Here is a 21602-nt window from a genome sequence, read left to right on the forward strand (position 1 = left end):
ACAAAAATTAAACTTTTATTTTCAAAAAATATTTTATTTCAACTTTCTTTCTACTTTAAACATAAGATGGTAAAATGTTTTACATATGGTTTAGTAGAAAAATAAAATAGGTAAATACTTGTGATATAATTAAACAAACTGTTAGAGTATATTTTAGATACATAAATGCTGTGGGACCACCTGAATCTGTTTTTTTCAGCATCTTTACAACTGTCAAACTATCCATTATAAGTTATTTTACAATGGAAAAGCTAGTGAGATCACTTAAAACTACAACCCTTTGCAATACTTTTCTCCAGAAGCTATTATTATTATTATTATTATTATTATTATTATTATTATTATTATTATTATTATTACTAATACTAATAACACATTATCAATCTTCAGAACTGTCTCAATGTACTTTGTACACACCCTGAATTATAATTTATAAAAGAAAAACACCATTAATCATTAATTTTCAAGGACATTTTGAGAGGCAGATTTAAAATCGTTGAAAGAAAAAAAATCAATAGCTACAATGAGAAGACTGAAATTACAATGCACTATTACTGAATTATCTGAGTCATTAATAAAACTAATAATGCAGTGTCAGATTATTCTCTATTAAAGGGATGATTCGTTATCAAACTCTTTGAAATAAAGGTGAAAAAGAGCCTCATATGAAGTGGAGATGGGGAGAGGAGGTAATATCTGTGTGGATAAGGAGTGGAGATCCATGCTGATAACAGTGCTCTGCTCTGCTGCTGGCATGTACACTTTGTTATTGAGTATAGTGCCCTGCCCAGCAAGCGCCATTTTCTGTGTGGCCCTGACCTTGCCCCACTTCTGACTCTCCACACAGAATGAGGTCACCACATTCTCATTGTTATTCCCTCCAATCAAATAAAGCCTGTCTACTGAGCAGAAGAAGTAGAGACTGGGAATATCTGCATCAGCACAAGTAAGCGTGGGAAGCAGCTCTGACCAGGAATCTGGAAGGAAAAAAAAAAAAAATTATATATATATATATATATATATATATATATATATATATATATATATATATATACACACAGAGGTGCTCAAATTTGTTGGTACCCTTACAGCTCATTGAAATAATGCTTCATTCCTCCTGAAAAGTGATGAAATTAAAAGCTATTTTATCATGTATACTTGCATGCCTTTGGTATGTCATAGAATAAAGCAAGGAAGCTGTGAAAAGAGATGAATTACTGCTTATTCTACAAAGATATTCTAAAATGGCCTGGACACATTTGTTGGTACCCCTTAGAAAAGATAATAAATAATTGGATTATAGTGATATTTCAAACTAATTAGTTTCTTTAATTAGTATCACACATGTCTCCAATCTTGTAATCAGTCATTCAGCCTATTTAAATGGAGAAAAGTAGTCACTGTGCTGTTTGGTATCATTGTGTGCACCACACTGAACATGGACCAGAGAAAGCAAAGGAGAGAGTTGTCTGAGGAGATCAGAAAGAAAATAATAGACAAGCATGGTAAAGGTAAAGGCTACAAGACCATCTCCAAGCAGCTTGATGTTCCTGTGACAACAGTTGCAAATATTATTAAGAAGTTTAAGGTCCATGGAACTGTAGCCAACCTCCGTGGGCGCGGCCGCAAGAGGAAAATCGACCCCAGAGTGAACAGAAGGATAGTGCGAATGGTAGAAAAAGAACCAAGGATAACTGCCAAAGAGATACAAGCTGAACTCCAAGGTGAAGGTACGTCAGTTTCTGATCGCACCATCCGTCGCTTTTTGAGCGAAAGTGGGCTCCATGGAAGAAGACCCAGGAGGACTCCACTTTTGACAGAAAAACATAAAAAAGCCAGACTGGAATTTGCTAAAATGCATATTGACAAGCCACAATCCTTCTGGGAGAATGTCCTTTGGACAGATGAGTCAAAACTGGAGCTTTTTGGCAAGTCACATCAGCTCTATGTTCACAGATGAAAAAATGAAGCTTTCAAAGAAAAGAACACCATACCTACAGTGAAACACGGAGGAGGCTCGGTTATGTTTTGGGGCTGCTTTGCTGCGCCTGGCACAGGGTGCCTTGAATCTGTGCAGGGCACAATGAAATCTCAAGACTATCAAGGCATTCTGGAGCGAAACGTACTGCCCAGTGTCAGAAAGCTCTGTCTCAGTCGCAGGTCATGGGTCCTCCAACAGGATAATGACCCAAAACATACAGCTAAAAGCACCCAAGAATGGATAAGAACAAAACATTGGACTATTCTGAAGTGGCCTTCTATGAGTCCTGATCTGAATCCTATCGAACATCTATGGAAAGTGCTGAAACTTGCAGTCTGTAGAAGGCACCCATCAAACCTGAGACAGCTGGAGCAGTTTGCTCAGGAAGAGTGGGCCAAACTACCTGTTAACAGGTGCAGAAGTCTCATTGAGAGCTACAGAAAATGTTTGATTGCAGTGATTGCCTCTAAAGGTTGTGCAACAAAATATTAGGTTAGCGGTCCCATCATTTTTGTCCATGCCATTTTCATTTGTTTTATTATTTACAATATTATGTTGAATAAAAAATCAAAAGCAAAGTCTGATTTCTATTAAATATGGAATAAACAATGGTGGATGCCAATTACTTTTGTCAGTTTCAAGTTATTTCAGAGAAAATTGTGCATTCTTCGTTTTTTGTGGAGGGGTACCAACAAATTTGAGCATGTCTGTATATATATATATATATATATATATATATATATATATATATATATATATATATATATATATATATATATATATAGTGTACATATATTATATATAGGGCTGTTAGCCATTCTCGAGGATGGGGTTGAGAACCATTCTACTGTTAGAGGAGTCTTAGATTAAATAATGTTCTTATTTAAATCATTAACATAATCATTAGAGACCTTTTAAGGCTCCAACGGAAAGTGTTTGGTACACCATTAGTAGTCATGGGTAGGATCAACAAGCAAAATTAAAAGGTGCAATCAACATAAAACCCCACAGCGAACACCACTGTATTAACAAAATGTAAAAAAAAAAAGAAACAATATATTCAATACATTCTTCTTCTTACCTTGTTTCACATTGTACTGCAGTATGAGCTTCTCTCCTGTTTTTTGGATGGTCCCGAGCACATAGATACAGTCACGCAGGACAGTTGTCAGCGGAATATCATGGGAAAGGGATACAGTGAATAAGAAGTCGGTCAGGGGCAGAGAAGACACAAAAGCCCAAGTGTCGGTCCATGGGTCATATCGCTCCACTGCGGTGTAGAGGGCAGTGCTGGAGTCAGGAGCCAAAAGATTATCTAGATACCATCCTCCGACTGCGAAGATAGCCCCCTCACAAACTGCAGTGCTGAAGTGACGCCTGCGCTGTGGAAACATACAGAAATGAATAGCTTTGTGATATAGTATAACTACATGTCATTTCTTGCTGTATTACCACTTTTGGTCACATTCTGGGAGGTGCAGGGTATATGTCTGCTCCTGTGTTTACAGTCCCAAATAGAGATTTACTGAGATGTAGCTCTGCTAGCTGAGACCAGAAGAGAAACAACAACAAAAAATAAAAAAAAACAAAATGATTTGTTCCACCCAGTCTTTCTGCATATGATAGTAAATACTATTTGGAATTGCCACTGCCCTGCAAGGATTGCTCATTAACTTATTTTGCTCTAATAATACTTGGTGGTGGGTTAGTGTCTATATCAATGCTTTCCTCATGCCACTAGTTTAAAATGAGGTGTGGTATAAATAATTGCATCCTGGCCACATATTTTCTTTCCATTACCTTAATCAAATGTGCCACAGAATCCCAGCAGTCTGTGAAGGGGTTATATCGAAAGGAGGCCATCCGGAACTCAAATCCCTTCTTCACCTTGTGCCTGTAACCCCCTATAACAAACAAGTAATTATACAACACAGCAGTGCTGAAGCTCCATTTATCTGCGAGAAAGGGAAGTTTTGATCCCTGGCACCAGTCACCGCTGTCTTCTGCACCTAAAAAACGGTACAGATAGCGAGCTTCATCGGTTTGAGAGTCACGCCCTGCACAAAGGTTTTCTTTCTTCAAGGCACACAGCTGGTGGCTGCCCTCTGATCTCAGTTCAATTATTCTCTCTCTTTCTGCTGGTTCCAGGCTGCCATAGAGTTGAGGCATTTCTAGCAGGCGTGTGCTCAGGTAGCAGTACACTGTACTCAGCATCTCCTCACAGAAAATTGATTTGGCAAAGTCCAGGTAGGATTGGCAATTCTGAGGGGTCAAGACCTTCCTAAGTAAGGCCAGGCATCTGGCTAGGAAGGGATGTGCCAACAGGTAGCTGCCCACCTGAATGTGCTCCCGGAGCTCTTCTTCAGGGACCTCCCAGGGCTGCCGGAAGGTAAACTCGAGGAGATTGCGGAAGGCTCTAGAAGAAATGTGGTCCAGGTGGATGAGGTTCTCTGTAGTCTCCTTCATTCGGGAGTGAGACAGGGCCCTGAAGTACTCGCTGCATTCTGATAGCTTTCCGAGATCCACCTTTAAAAACAAATATATGATATATTATATAGACACACACACACAATATTTAGTAGCTACATTTCTGTTCCTGGACAAAAAGGTTCATTTTCAACAAAAAACATGCACTGATTTCTTAATAAAAAGATAGTATCAAATATTAGTGCAGCATTCAAGCATTTCTGTGTTGGTATCAAATAAATCCATCTCCCTTTCTCACTCCATAAAATCTTTGCATCTCCCTAGACAAAACTCAATTTATTTCCTGGTAGTTATCACACCTTATAGTATAATAATATAATTATAAACATATGACCTGAAAACAGTGTGTGCTTGTCTGTACTGTGACCAAAGCATCCTCTTCTCCACATGAGTAGATTCTTGAGGCGGGGTCTCTCTCCCAGGATTCCACCACTCTGCTGACTTTGCTGTCATTTCCTGAAGTGACTGAACTGAACAGGAAGCTCCTGAGAACAGTCAAAACCCACTGCACCCATCCCCCACAAAACTTCAGCCCCAGGATGAAATAGATCAACACCAGTGACAAACACCACATCAGTCTATTCATCTCTTATAGTTTTAAATCTTTTCTCAGATATTAACCTTAAATGAAATGTATATCCCAGCTAAATAATAAACCTACATGAGAAGTTAGGATCTTTGCAGCAAGCCAATTTGAGTTGTGTCAATTACTTGAACTCAGTTCTTCAGGGTATCCTTACAAATTGCCATAAAGGAGATGTTTTTCTAAATGTTTCTGATTCAACCCACAGTAGAACAAAATAAAGCACAAAAAGTTATTAAGGAGCCGCTCAGAATGATAACACAGGAATCTTTATACTCCTCTATGAAATTCCACCAACAACAGATTACTTGAGCTGCAGTCCAGAAGAATCAATCCTTTTCAGCCGACTATAAATCCAACAGTCCATTCTGTACAGAAGTAACCCAGTAGGAGTTCAATACTGTAGAGTACCGACCTGGATACATAAATTATAAGTTCAGCAAGATCTGGAATGATCCAGTTTTTTTGTGTGTTAGACCAAAAGTAACAAAATGCAAATGTCACATTTTGAAAAGGAGATATAAGTTGATAAAAAAAAAAGTCTGTGACTCAGTGCTCTTCAATCTTGTTGCTTCGAAAAGGGCTGCTATTTCTGCTCCAAGAAAAGCAGTTTAGAGTGGAGGGTTTTCTATTTTAAACTGTTTGATCTCTACAGGCTGCTCAGTGTTCAACTCTGAAACATGATACTTGTTCAGATTAAAAGGACAGCTGTTTTTAGTGCTAAAGGACCTTTGACATACATTTCACAATCAAACAGTTTAATATAAAGGGTTAGAGCGCGGCGTGCAGACAACGCATTATCTTTGTTATATCCTGCAAAAGTGATAATTTATTTTTTTAACATTATATATTTTTTTTGGTGTTCACACAATCTGGGTTGTGGAATAATACCAAGACAATTTACAAAGCATTGTAAATTGGCAGCGTTCCTTATGACATGCAATACTTTGTATTAATGCGTCCCGTGGTTTTAGCCACATCAACGACCCCTCCTGCAGCCATGCGGGTGCTCTTACTCAATGTCAATCATGGGAATGGAAAGAAACACACGTGCTGTTGCTGGAAGGATCATTGATTGGAAACAAACACAGTGTGCAGGGATGGACATCATGCAATGTCTTCATCTCTTGAAAATGCATCTGCTAACTGCAGATCATTTGTGTAACACGTTTGATTTTATTCTAGTTTATGACCACGTCAATATAATTGTAATTATTGTAAAAAAGTCATCACTACTACAGCATGTTCTGTAAATCGTTGATTCTATTCCCATTATAGACCAGTTCATGTACTAATAAAGCTTATCTTCTCTTATTTCAGCAAAAATGAAAATTAGGAATTGTTTCGATTGAAAACTCATGAAAAACGTGAAACATGACAGTTGTGTTTTTTGTACTGCCATCTGTTTTGGAATTCTTTCATGACAGTGTTTTACCTTGGTAGACTTAAGTACCTTGGTAAGACTTAATTGTAAGTCGCCCTGGATAAGGGCGTCTGCTAAGAAATAAATAATAATAATTGACTGCAAAGAGAATGCCAGTGCTTATTAAAGAATGCTTTAAATCCATACAGTGAAACATATTTTCTTTAAGGAAATGACCTTAAATACAATGACTTAAGAATAAGATTACTTTATTATGAACCAGTTTATTGCAATTACATACATAAAACTGCAGCAGAGCAAACAAACTCTCAAAGAAGACAACTCTTTCAAGCCATTCAGACTGGAGTTAAATCAAACATTTAGACATATATACCATACAACTGGTTTCACAGACCCTGATAATCACATATTTTTGACTACTTTAACATTAGGCTTTCCAAGATCAGTGTGAATAGGGAGGGGTCAGTGAAACCAGAAGATAAGTGTTGGATTCAAATATCTGAAAAAACAGAACATTCTACAATGAATAGGTCAGATATCACCAGTTTGTGTTTTATTTATGATTGTCTGAACTTTTGCTATCCAGGTGTACCCATAGGTAGCACTTACCTCTAAAACCCTTTAGCGAAGCAATCAGATGAACACAAAATACCTATACAGTATTACATCTAGGATAATTACATCTAGGATAATTATTTAAAAAATAAAAAAGACATTTTTATTTGCAAACTAATTGCGCTAGCAGCAAAATTGTATTGTCCAAAACCATTAAGTTTTGTTTTATAATTTCTATAATTATGGGCAAAGTTTAGTCTTCATGCCTATGGTACTAACTGAATTAAAAATGAATGAATGTTTGATGAAAGTTGAATCGATTAAACGTTACATGTACTACAACACAAGAGCAAATTAAACTTTTTCACCCAGTTGTTTCTTCTTCACACTGTGTAATATCAGTCACTGGGAATATGAAGGCGTGACACTGGTTATGATTGTACTAAAGCTGCAAAGTAAGGAGTCCTTATTTAAACCAAAGTTATACGGTGGCAACATCTGAATTTTATTCAGGCCCCAGACATGTTAATCAGAAGAGCAACACAATACACACGATTAAATCTGCCTCGAATGATAACAGACATACTGTGATAGAAGCTCATGAGATCCAAGCTCTTAGCCTAGCCTTTGGTTATGCTGGGCTTTTATCAAACAAGCAATAGTATACCTAAATGATTTTATAACATTCATCAACGATACTGTTGTACATCCACAAAGTGCCCTACAGTAACTACTGTAAGTGTAAAACAAGGCTTTGAAAACATTAAAAAAACAGACTAACATCATTGACTTGAATTTTTGAAATTAAAAAAAAAAAAAAAAGCTTTTTCTTAGTTGAAGAGATTCTAGGCTGAAATAAGAATAATTACAATTAAATTAAGAATGACTAGCACACTACAGCTTCACAGCACATAAATATGCACAATTATATGCTTTCAAACCTTGCACTAATAATGTTTAGGGTTATTTCACTATTCCAATGAATCATTAGGCATGCAGCACACTCACAAATACAGGTACTGTGTTTATAATGGGCAGTGAAGAGGATCCATAATGATTGTTATAAATTCTACAATTCTTGGTCCCCTATTTGTGAACAGTATCAATGCAACATGGGAATGCAACAGTCAACTCAACAAAAAAGAATTATGTATGGACTATGTGTCAGCAAGTGTGCAAATTGATACAAAAACAATAAATAAATAAAATATATCAACAACCTCTTTAAAGATTTTCAAGAAACTCAAAATAGCAGCTGTTTAAGTTATCAATTAAATGGACATCCATCGCGCAAGTAGCTGACAATAACAAATGGCACAAATGAAAGGGGTGTTACGCTTGCAGTGTATCAAGGGTGCTGTTTTTGTTTTGTTTTTTTACAGTATTTTTATCTTGACATATAAACAAGGACACAAACAAAAAGTTACTTAACAGTTACAAAAAATATGAATGGATGTTGCCTAAGAATTCATTTGCTTGGCTCCTATACTACTAAGCGGACGGGTTATTTTTAAAGGATGATGCTATGGCATGCTTTGTTTCCCCACTATGTTTTACAGTACATTGTCGTTAAGCATTGTGCTTATTTTTGGTTCCATGTTTCACTCCATTGTTAGGTCTAGAGTCCAGGCTGCGCACAAGCTCTAAATGCACGTCTCAGATTTACTGACCACTGAAGCAAAAACAAATTTAAAATAAAATGGAAAAGCCTGGGGGCTCCAGAGTGGTGCATCCAGTAAAGGCGCTCCGCGTAGAGTGCAGGATGCGTCCTATAGTCTGGACATCGCCGGTTCGAGTCCAGGCTATTCCTTTGCCAACCGAGGGCAGGAGCTCCCAGGGGACGGCGCTCAATTGACCGAGCGCCACCTGGGGGAGGGAGGGCTAGGTCGGCCAGGGTGTCCTCGGCTCACCGCGCACCAGCGACCCCTGTTCTGGCCGGGCGTCTGCGGGCTTGCCTGTAAGCTGCCCGGGGCTGCATTGTCCTCTGACACTGTAGCTCTAGGTGGCTGCATAGTGAGTCTGCAGTGTGGCTGAGCCTAAAAAAAAATTATTGGACATTACTAAATTGGAGAGAAAACAATAAAAAATAATTGGCGACCACTAAATTATTTAAAAAAATAAAATAATGGAAAAGCCTAACACTGAAGATTATACATTCACAGAACTGGAATATGTATTTTTATACTTGAAATGTATTTTTGTTTTGAAATGTATTTTTGTTTACAACTGGAAGTCATCCTGGATAAGGGCGTCTGCTAAGAAATAAATAATAATAATAATAATAATAATAATAATCCAGTGGAACAGGGGATTCCTTTAGAAATTGAAATTCAGATTCTTGTCTTTTTTGAAGGGTCCCCTTGATACAAATAGAACTGCTATGCAAACAGTTTTTTCTGTTTGAAGTAGGCGTCAAATCGAGAGTGTGCATAATCCTGAAAAACAAAAACAAATGAATGATAATTACTGGTCAGTGCAATGTCCTACTGTGTTTTATACTAAAATGGCACTGAAACATTAAATATATGAAGCAACAATGTTTTTAAATGTACGGCATGGATACACTGTACAAAATAGAAAATGTCCTTATTAATGACTTATTCTTAAATGTGTTTTAAATTGGGACAGGTTTTACTTATATAAAGCGTACTAGTTGGTACATTCATGAAAGTAAATTTACGAGAAACCTTTTTTTGTTTGTTTTTCTTCCTTGAATATATATTTCAATTATGAAGTGGTTGCTAGCATTTTTATCTTTTTGCACTTGGATTGATTAGGAATGATGGTGTTTAATGCAAATTATTCCTTCCTTGGAATGATAGTTTCTTTCCCCCAGCTGAATATATACACAGGATATTGGGGGATTCCAAAGTATTTGGTGTCTCGCTTGCAGCTTATTCAGAATGCTGCTGCAAGAATTCTAACTAAAACCAGAAAAGGTGAACATATTACTCCTGTCTTGGCCTTACACTGGCTTCCTGTGCAGTTTCGAATTGATTTTAAGATTTTATTTTTAACTTAAAGCCCTTAATGGATTAGCACCCAGTTATTTACAGGAGCTGTTGATCCCATACATTCCTAAGCAGAATCTTAGATCTCAGGATGCAGGGCTCTTGGTTATTCCAAGGGTAAATATAAAGCATAGTGGTTAGGGCTCTGTACTCTTGACCGGAGGGTCGTGGGTTCAATCCCAGGTGGGGGACACTGCTGCTGTACCCTTGAGCAAGGTACTTTACTTAGATTGCTCCAGTAAAAACCCGACTGTATAAATGGGTTATTGTATGTAAAAATAATGTGTAAAAAAATAATGTAATTGTATGTAAAAATAATGTGATATCTTGTAACAATTGTAAGTCGCCCTGGATAAGGGCATCTGCTAAGAAATAAATAATAATAATAATAATAATGATAATAATAATAAATACAAATAGTATGGGAGGAAGGGACTTTTCCTATCAGGCTCCTACATTATGGAACGCTCTGCCTTTTTTTGTCAGAGAAGCTCGGAGTCTTGCTGTTTTTAAGACAAGATTGAAGACTTATTTATATACACAGGCCTTTTTATTATAGTCTTTATTATTTCTTTCTTTTTTTTTTAAAAATATGATTGGAAATGTATTTACTTTTATTTGAAATAGTCTTTTTGTTATCTTTATGCCATTTTAATATTTTATTCTGCTGTTTGTTTTATGTTTTCTGTAAAGCACCTTGGGATCTATGACATAAGGTGCTATATAAATAAAATAAATAAATAAATCAAATAGTCATTAAAATAAAGAATTCAGGTACTTACCATGTACCCAAACTCTATTGTAGACAACTTAGCTTGTATAATGGACCATAAACCCCACAAGAAGTGGGATGCCAATGCAAATCTAAAGAAAAGAATTACACAAAACAAAAAACACACAATTAATTATTCCTTTTCCACAAGTCATTGTGTAAGTTGTTGGTTGGTAAGGTGAGTAACCACATATGTTAGTCTCTTCCAAAGTGAACCCTCAATTTACCATAATGACCATTAGAACTGACATAAAGGGGCACTATTGTCATGTCAACTGACACGTGAAGGTCTTTACCTGTTAGTTTCAATAATCATTTCTTCTTCAATCTTTGCTTGATCATCACATTCTACATCTCCCTTAATCCCAGAAAATTCAGACAAATAGTGGCGAAGGAAATGCAACTAAAAGAAGAACAACATTCAAATGATTGATAATGTCAACACCACATACAGTAAGATCCTTGTATTGTTCTATACAGGATCCTATCTCTACTGCCACAAACACGCACCTAAACCCATACACAAGGAAAGGGAAGCAATGGAAAACTAATTAAAAATGAAAAGTGTATTCCATATTTGCATGTTACATATTTCAAGTAAAAGATAAATAAATGAAAAAGAAACCATTTGCAGGACATTTAAAGTATTTGCAACTCTCAGAAAATCATCTTTTTCAGACTTCCTGAAGGAATGAGATTAATGCTGTAAATCACAAGCATAATTTGAGGATATTTTAATAGACGAGAATGCACTACTCTACACCAGCACCTGTAGGAAGGGACAAGCTTCGTTCTGTCTACTCTGTACTATTGCCTTGTAAAAAGTGATAGATTACCGTTAGTACCTTCAAATCACTTTGGGGAGCTACAATAGTGTTACTGATATTTTATTTATAGAAAATTTAAACATTTGTGGCACAAATAAGATACCAGTATGTCATGAAAAAACATGACATACGAGATTCAAATAAAATAGGATGAATAACTAGATAAAGTAACCAATGCATTCTTTTTAAATGTCTTTATTAATTTGTGACTAGTAAGCTCACTGACCCATACAAGGGCTTGTTTGTTATCGGCACATCCGCCAATGACAGAAATACTGTATGTCGCGGTTTTCCACGTCATATCCTCTGTATGTTTACACCAAAGCACAGATTATTTTATACAAAAGTATATTTTGAGTATCTTGCCTGTTGCTCTCTGCTTGGGTAGTTCTCTAGAGTAGCTTTGAAAAAGGGCCACTGGTTGTAGGTATAATCGTAAATCCACTCACAGAAATGGTTGCCAATATCAAAACCCCTGAAAACACAAACAAAAGCTTGCTTTAGTACAAAGATCAAGAGATACAACGGGCTTTTCTGATTTGTTTTTTTCTTTTATTATGATGAACACCCAGCTGGTCACATTCCTAGATGTAACCACCTGATATAGCGAAATGTTGCACCCTCCTTCCCAAACAATGTGCCCCTTTATTATATTACTGGGCTCTGGAGGAGTATGGATTTGGTGGGTTTGTTATTGTATGAAAATATTAAAAAGTTCTTCATTTTCACCTGTAATTATAGCTGCTGTATTCAAAGTCTATGAGCATAAGTTTTTCTTTGGAAGAGGGATCTCGATCAGCCAGCATAAGGATGTTACCTGGAACAAGAGAGGAAGATTAAAGATTAAAAGAAAATCTATGTAGTCAAAAACACATTTATTTACGTCTATAGTCTTAGTAGTGACTCCAGCCAAGTTAGAATAAATGGCTGAGAAAATCATGTGTACTGTGAGGAAACAGCAGAATAAAACATTTTAAAAATGTTTATTAAATTTCAAAATAATATCTTTAGCATTTACTTTTTACACAATGCTCACACAAGTACGTACCCCCAATGGCCCAAGCTTTAATTTCAACCAGGAACTAAATGTGTTTTGAATATACATGGTTTTCTGGCGCGCATGAGACTTTAAACAGTGTGTAGCTACATTGACTGCTAAGAGGCTGTATTCATTACCAGACTGCAATACAAATTTAAAAAAAAAGAAAGAAAGAAAAGCAAACCGAACTAAAAAAAATTTAAAAAAAGACTGCTGGGGGTATTGGAGGCCCAGGGTTGAAGATCCCAACAATTTGCTAGATCATACATGACATTATTTTACTAGATCATACATGACATTATTTTGGACCTTTCTACCAGACTTTTTACTCCTGTGTCTCCCATTATTTCAGTTGTGAATGTTAATTTCTAACAAAAACAGTATTGTTGTAGAAGAAATGCATTGTTTTGGAGAAACATTTGCAGCTTTTGCAAAATAAGCAAAACGTGAATGCTTTCGGTTGGATGCTGGCTATACAGACAGTGGGATGCTCTTAGATGCCTGCATTCTTAGCTGCCTCCCTTTGCAGGTTTTACATCACAACAGATACATTCTGGTTCCCCCACATATCAACCATTCAACAACTACAGAAAAGAATAGATTATGTGATTCCTGCCTGCCAACCGACTAAGCTAAAATATTATGTATTCTCTTTTCTTACCTTCTTGCACATCATTATGACAGAAAACCACTGGAGAAGCAGTTGACTCAAGAAGAGCTCTGCAATTAAACACCAAAAAATAAACAAATTAATTTAGGAAGAGAAAGTGAAAAAAGCCACCACATACATAAACTTTTGAGATCTACTAATGTTGACACCATTTGACACCAGTGTTATCCTCAAACCATATACATGACTTTAGAGCAGTGGTTCCCAACCCTGGTCTTGGGGACCCCCTGCGTCTGCTGTTTTCATTCCAACTGAGCTCTCAATTACTAAACTAGATCCTTAATTGAACTGATCATTTGCTTAAATTAGACCTTTCTAACTGTTTCAGCTCTTAAAAAGTTGCAGAGTTCAAGTTACTTATAAAATGTCACAGCTAACTTGAAATCTGCAACTTTTTAAGAGCTGAAAACATTTAAAACGCAAGAGCTCAGCTGGAATGAAAACCAGCAAAAACAGGGGGTCCCCAGGACCAGGATTGGGAACCACTGCTTTACAGCATACCACCTATCACAAAAAAAATCCAGAGACTTAGCTTCTGTTTATAAAGAAAAACACGCACGTCAGTGACAATTATCCCACGCCATGCCGGTAATTTCAATATTATAGCCATTAGTAACATGAAAAAGATCAGTGTGACCAATGATTAAAACATTTCCGTGACGTCACACTTTGACCTTTTGATTGATTAATTCTACGAATCTACTAACTAAAAGTGGCTGAGTGGCTTTGAAGAGATGTGGAGTGCAGGGCAGATATATTGTGTATTAATAAATACACAGTTTAGTGCTACGAATCCACAGAAATCTGTGGCTTCGTTAACGAAACCAGAGCGAGTCAGAACAATTCAACAGAAAAGCAAATACCATTTATTGCGCAACAATCATTTCGACAATTAGTTAATTCATATTGCACATTCCAAACGTAACACTTAGAAAAGGGATTGCGATTCAATTTAGTATTTCATATTGTTTGCTAAAAGTAGGGCAATACAATTATACATTAACAATGTAAACCTTTTTTTCTCATAATTACAACAAAGGATGGGTTTAAACAGGATGATACATGCCTGTTTATTTTTCCATGGTGTCTCTTTTTCAGTGGAAACACGGCTTCTTTTAACAAACAATACTAAACAAAAATAAACCCTAGCTCATGTTTTGGAGTGCTAACTAACTAAACCCTACTGTACCTTTAGTCAGACGCCAATCTGGTTTCCTGGCTTTAAATACACAAATCAGAGACTTAATGTACTGTTTTTTTAACATACACAGCATTCAGGTCTATACTTACTTTCTTACTTCCCACAGACAACTTTTGTCTTTGAAACTTGTCATTTTATACCTGACTGACTTGTTAAATTACGACCAGGTGTATTAGTTTAACTGATTGTCAGTGAATCAGTGGTCTTGGATAGCTATGGTATTCTGGGAGATGTAGTTTTTCATTCCTCATTTAAAGAGCAAGAACTAAATCTTTTTTCAGTAACAAAAGCAATTTCATCATCACTTCGTAAACCTCAATTACACGGACGTTAGATTTAAACTCAGCTTTTGCTTTTCGGTCCTGGCTTTAAACATTGTTCAAACAAGCTCATAGCCCGCTTGTGTACTACTTCTCGAAAACCGATCATTTGCAATGATATTTAGGTCTGCATCTGTTTTAGGTTTAGCAACACTATCAATAATTTTCCTCTCTGTTCCTGGTTCACATGCCTTTGTTTTTTGCATTTTTATTTTTCTAATGTCACTTTCATGTTCTAGATCTAAAACATAGTGCTCGCTACTACTATCTTCACTTACAACAGACACTTGTGTCTGTGTAAAGTGGGATTTCAAACTCATGACAACAGTGCTGCAATGTGAGAGGCAAACATTTTAACAGTTTGAACTAAGTGTACAAAGGAGCGAACAACAAATCAAATTTCCAAATTAATACTGAATTGAATATTGTTATGGAACAAGTATCAAATTCGGAAGAAATGTTTTAAGTGACATAAACAACTCAAGTTCGAGTGTTGAATCGGCAAGAAAAAGAATCCACAGTTTCTCGTGCCTAACGATACTTGAAAGGTTGAATTATTTTTACCGATTCAACACTTCTCATTGTTTATCCTGTAAATATACATGTAAAAATGAGATTTTTTTAAATTATTTTTTTTATTTAGAGTGCCCAATTATTTTACCCAGATTTTATCCCCAATTTTGAATGTCCAATTATTTTTTTCCCCCATCACCGCAGCAATTCCCCACACAGCTCAGAAGAACCGAAGTTTCAGTGGGCGTCCTCCGATCCCACGACCAAGCCAGTTTCCTCTTTACACCCAGGAGCTCGAAAGCGGAACTCGCTTTTTGTGTTCGGTTTGAATTAAAAATAAGGAGCTGCCTTTTTTTGTTTACATTATCAATGAACATAATCGGTCTCATTCAAGTTACGGGAGAAAAAACTGAAGTGATCTGGTTTCACAATCAAAGCATTTCCAAGAGTTTAATTAAGAAACAGCGCTGGCTCAATAGAACTTTAAAAAGGGACATCATGTGACCAAAAATAAAAACCAAAAATGAAGAGCCCTAGATATACCACATAACTAATACTTAAGGAGGGCTTTGGCAAGTTTCACAAAGAGCTGGTTCTCTAGATATATGAAAAACTAATTGTGTACACACACTCGCCTCCACCAGATAATAGATGTCATGTTTCCGTCAGTTTGACTCCTTACACTAACCCTCTTCCTCATAAGCTTACTACCATTCCCAGCTTACCTCAGGCTCTCCATCTCTGCAGGCAGGTTGTACTTCATCAGTTTGTTGAACTTTTTCAAATGGGCTTCTTTGGTAAATTTCAATGTCAAAATCTGCTTCATATACCTGGGGATCATATTAATAATAATGATATTTATAAAACAACAAGTTCTATACTATGCACCTTCTAGATTTGTAGAGATCACATCTTCATATGGATGATCCATTCTGTGTAACATTTGGCTTTCTGTAGATATTTTGTACTATTATTCTTATGTTTCTGGATACTGGTTTGATATAAAAAAAAATAACATTTGAATATCTGTGACACATAGGAGAAATGTATATTACATATTTACAAGGCTAATCACTTTAATATAAATGATGTTTCTATACATTTTAAGGGTTTGACAGATACTAAAATATACCAAAATAAAAAAAATGTATAGCTTAAAATCTAAAACCCCAGCAGAACCTTCACATAATTATTTTAACAATTTCATGTGGTGGGTTATATTAAGTATTCCAGTGATGCTGAAGGAGAAGGGAATTAAGCAGGCACTATTACTGCGAAGTACGGATGTTATACCTCTCTATGGTCCCAAACAGCCACTTGGGCTCCTTGTTGAAGGGCATGACCATCCCATGGAACCGGGACATCTTCACAGCAATCTCCCCGGACAGATCAGGAACTCGTAGCTGCTCCGTCAATAACCGATTGCTCTGGAAATACACAGAAAAGAGGAATACGAAGACTCAACATAAAATAACCCTGTGTAGAGGGGAAAGCATATGTAAAGCATGATTCAGGGACTAGAACTCAGGTGTCCTCAGAGATGCTCAGAGTAACCTCCCAGACGTGGATTAGTTTTCATCAAAGAAAGTTGACAAATTCAAAATGAATTTTGTTGTACATAACTAATTTTGATGTACCTTCTTTTCCACAGGCTACAATAACCATTTCATCCTTTGAGTGATATGTATTTCCATACATATCTTCAAATGCACCATTGAAAGCATCCATTTTTTAAGAGTCACCAATTTTTCATTTTGTATTTTTGCCCGTCCCCAATTTGGCTGGTATTGCTGAGGTGAATACCATGGAAATGCTTCCATCAGTTCTAACAATGAGATTAGCATCGGATGTAAAAAAAAGAAATCGGAGGACCTCTGAGAACTGGGACTAAATTTCACGTATGTGAGTAAAAATTCAAAAACCACATGTTTGTGGTGATTTTTAGTAAGAAATCTAAAAACAGTTTAGTTTATGTGTTTGCTATGGAAGTTGCTTAACATATATAAAAATAATTTGTGAGGTCTTAACCAGGTGTGACAGTCAGGAAGCATAGGGTGTCATACCGGAATGTACTGTTCCAGCCGCCCCTCAGGGAAGATCCCATAGAGCCGTGGTCCCAGCGCCCTTTCTGCTAGGATTGCAAACATCACACTCTCCTGAACAAGGGAATCGACCCCCTAGACATGAAAACAAATGGGAGGTGTATTAGTTTTTGGTTAGGTGTAACAATAAGTATTATTAACATGTACATTGGGGACTAACCAAAATAAATGAACAATCACATGACAACAATGATGCATGATGGTTAATCTGGAGAGGCACCTGATATGTCTGATATTTTTTACTTGAAAGAAAGGATGTCATTAAAGGGATGTAATTTTGCACCAGTAAAGAAGTGAAGTATTAAAACCATGTTCAGGGCCTGCTTCAGTTGATGTAACCACTGCATGCAAAAGTTCATATGGTAGATACATAACACTTGCTAGAAAATATGGGTTATAAACTATTAGGCCTAAATGACATTTTCCACAGCTCTATTAATTTCTTAAAGAACTGGACACTTTCAACATGAACGTTTTCCACTGAACATTTTAGTGTTTGTGATGTTGACCTGTAAAATAGCTCCATAAACTCTCAGCAGAACCTTGCGAGGCTCCTCTCCAACACTGAGCACATGGTCCGGTAGAGAGCACAGGTACAGCAGGTTACTTAATCCACCACTAAAGGAGACAAATTGAAGATCGAAGTCAGCATGTCAATATACACAGATATCTCCTGCTGGAAATTACAAGGCGATCCAGCTGAATGATGCATTCACTTTTAAAACAAATGTATGCCTTTAGTTTGCTATTCAAAACAATGTACTATTTAGCCACATAATGAATCTAGTCTGAAACAGTTCTGTATTCAAAAAGATCCCCATTAATAAAAATGTAGCGACCAGCAGTACAAGATACCAGTTAACATAGCGACTAGCAGTACAAGTTCAGTTAACATAAACTGGCTAATAATGAATACCAGATTTCAAATTAAGATGAAGGCTACATAGTCTAGAAATAGGTATGCGGGTACAATGACTTGGTAAAAATAAATAAATAATGACCTGCTACAATGCCAAGCTTCCAGTGCATTGGGTGGGAGCAAGTGTCCAATGTTTAATGTGTCTATAATTCTGGCCACTGTACTGTAGTCGGTCTGCAGTTTGTCATAATATGCGGCAAGTATGTCTGTGGTATGTAGATTAGGAGATTCACAAAGTGTATTCTCTAATTTTTTGACCAGTCGATGTAGATTTTAAACCCCATCGACATTTTGCTCCACATGATTTTACTTCTTTATAGCTTTCTTTATAGTGTTTTTATAACCCCAGTTTCTGTGGCACAACTACTGCAAGGCAGCTTTCTGTATTTCAATATGAATTACAGTATGGTTCACAGTAAGCATTAGTCTACACATCATTTGTTATGGATTAAAGTCCAACTTCAACACTCCACATTGTACTAAGCATGCAAAACCTGGTCAAAGGTTAGGTCAACTGTACCTTGTCAGACATACCACAGAATTGATCGTGTTCACAATCTGAAGCAAGTTAAACAAGTAGGCTATGCTATACTATAATAACGTACTAAAGTGTTTCCTGCCACTACTACAAATACCAAATTTGTGCTGACAGCTATGAGTTACCAATAAATGGAAGATTAAATACAGAACACGCCTCATGAATGGACCAATCCAAGTAAGTGGTGACGGGGTAATCAGACCAATTCAGAATCTAATAATCTTTTAAATCGTAATAAAAATCCACTCCAGACACTGCAATGCGGAGGAGCCAGGAAATGCACAAATCAGTTTACATGCTGCAGTATCCTTGAGGACTAATGTGAAACTGCAGACTAAATTTACAGACTGAGCAGCAATCCCATTAAGACAATCCCATTGTTATGCATAATTGCAATGGATCAGGTCAAGGTTTATCTGTCATGTTCATGTGTGCTTGTAAAGCCCTTCCTTAACTAATGCCATGGTTGAGTCATCATCGCGGTAAGTGGTGTAGTGATTGTACTCCACCGCGCGGGCATGAATTACCATGATCCAAAACCTTTTTAAAAAAACAATTATTTGTATACTACAGCACACTACGTGTTCTTAATGTTACACAAATGCTCATTCTAAATTACGAACAATACGGGTCTGTTGAATTAGTATTATTAGGAAAATAAATTTTAAAAATACCTGATAATACCAATTTGAAAATCATCTTCAAAAATGAGTTTCCATGATCCAGACAGGAATTCTTTACACCAGGCGTATGCCCTAACTTTCGTATCCCTGTCCACCTCATCGGTTCGCCCATCCTTGTGCGACTCGTCTTCCGAGTCATCTTCCACACAGGAACCGTCAGCATTGCCAGCCCTTGGACTGGAAGCCTTCAAATGACCTGGATCGACTCCTTCATATCGCCGAGAATCACCCACCAGAGACACAATGGAATCTGGGTCCTCTGCATTAACTCCTGTATTTAACCTGTTTCTGCAAGCATTTTTAACTGAATTAACAAGTACCCCGTCACTGGTGCTCAAAGTCAAATGTCCACCACCACCAGAAGATTGCATATTGTATGGGGGGAAAAAATGATTAAAATTAAGTTACCGGTGCTCTACTCCTGAATTGTCTTAATGTTGGCTGAAATACCTATTAGATTTAAACACAGAACGTTTCAAATTAATCTGTACGAAATGTCTTTTTTTTATTATTACTCATACAGCGGTTTTATATATTCAAATTAAACTCAGACTTGAGAATCCTTAAATTGTGAATATAAAAAATAATACGTATTCTGTAAGCTCTCCTTGGTGTCCTCTATATTAGATAATGTTCTTTGCTTCGTTCCTATTCTGTAGATTTCCTTGTAACTACAGTATTAATCCGCTCATGCTAAACTCACGACCTCAGCATTGACAATTTCACAGGCAAGCATGAGAGCAGTGACGAAAAAAACGCAACTAACGACTGCCACTCTTAACCAATCATTCTTTCTATGAGAGTTTTAGACACATCCAATAATGAACAAGGTAAAAAATGTCCACGAATAGCAAACAGCAAAAAGAAGGGCTTGAAAAGTGGGCGGGGCAAATAGAGGAAAAACATGTTCTGATGTTCCGAAGCACTCGTGTAAAAATTCAGCAGTGGTGTATGGATAAGCATACTACATTTTAAACATGGCCCCTGTTGTGTCACAGATGGCGTAGTTGGTTACACAGCAGAAATAGGGGGAACAACTGTGTTTCAGACAACAGATGAGTTGAGATGTGACGTACACCTGCATTGTCCAATTGCAAACAACATTTTACTTCCGCATACAGTGCTGGGTGAGTGCAAGGACACGTGAAGGTGGGTATCCACTGAGAAGTATTGTTTTATTGACGTCATCTGTCAAACAAAGGCGCGCAGATTGGAAGATAAATCGTGGTCAGAGGGATTTATTTTGCAAACCAACATTTTCCTTTTTAACTACCAGCCCTGTGCTCATTATTGCTGGAATTTCAAACGGGGCGGTAGTTATTTATTTCCTTACTTTAATCTGTCTTTTTAGATGCAAAGATCACACATTTCTGCACAACTCACTCGCTGGCTGCAGTGACTGGTAGTACACCAAGTGACTCCTGTGGCGTGCACATAAACATTACGTCTTAATATACATTATTTTGCTGAGGTAAAATGAGCACCTGAGGTTTGAATAGCTTTCGCATTTTGGTGTACAGTGTGAACTGCTGGTCGAATCAAATCAGGTAGTTGGCAACTTTGCTGTACTTTGGTCCCTGGACAAGCTCCCTGTTTTCTAATAACTGAATCTGCACCCTGGAAAGAGACACAAACTCTTTAAGAATAATGGTGCACCAGTTTACAGTTTAATTCAATGAATGTTAACTCTACCAGCTTTCAAAAAAATGTTGACAGTATTGTTTGTGTATGCAATGTATTGACTAAGCTAAATGTTTTAAAATGTCAGTATTTGTCCTGCAGAAATGCCCTCCAACGTGGAGATCAAAGCTAAAGTGCATGACGTACAGCAGCTGATACAAAATGCAAAGCAACTCAGCATATCAGGAGGACACATAATTACACAGCAAGACACCTTCTTTAAGGTCCTCACAGGACGCCTAAAACTTAGGAATTTCTTGGTAAGTAACAAATGACTATGTTTTTAGAAACATTTTGGAGTTTTATGTACAGTTAAATTTTTATTTTTTTCCAAGCA

The 21602-nt window shown here is 36.9% G+C and overlaps 2 protein-coding genes across 2 annotated transcripts; both read right to left on the minus strand.

The window, feature by feature from the left end:
• Positions 1-13: 13 nt before the first annotated feature.
• LOC117415204 (kelch-like protein 42) lies at positions 14-5734 on the minus strand. The gene is made up of 4 exons (XM_034025239.3): positions 4803-5734; positions 3782-4507; positions 3063-3363; positions 14-977 (listed from the first exon to the last, which is right to left on the minus strand). The coding sequence occupies exons 1-4, from the start codon at positions 5052-5054 to the stop codon at positions 610-612; spliced, it is 1647 nt and encodes a 548-aa protein (XP_033881130.3). The 5' UTR covers positions 5055-5734; the 3' UTR covers positions 14-609.
• Positions 5735-6666: 932 nt separating this feature from the next.
• On the minus strand, positions 6667-20443 carry LOC117415302 (choline/ethanolamine kinase). Its single transcript, XM_034025447.3, has 11 exons — positions 19577-20443; positions 17955-18063; positions 17407-17520; positions 16637-16770; positions 16069-16173; positions 13301-13359; positions 12330-12417; positions 11967-12075; positions 11070-11176; positions 10784-10865; positions 6667-9425 (listed from the first exon to the last, which is right to left on the minus strand). The coding sequence occupies exons 1-11, from the start codon at positions 19954-19956 to the stop codon at positions 9369-9371; spliced, it is 1344 nt and encodes a 447-aa protein (XP_033881338.1). The 5' UTR covers positions 19957-20443; the 3' UTR covers positions 6667-9368.
• Between the last annotated feature and the right edge of the window lie 1159 nt (positions 20444-21602).

This window comes from Acipenser ruthenus, chromosome 7, assembly GCF_902713425.1.
Source record: "Acipenser ruthenus chromosome 7, fAciRut3.2 maternal haplotype, whole genome shotgun sequence".
In the NCBI taxonomy this organism is placed as follows: Eukaryota; Metazoa; Chordata; class Actinopteri; order Acipenseriformes; family Acipenseridae; genus Acipenser; species Acipenser ruthenus.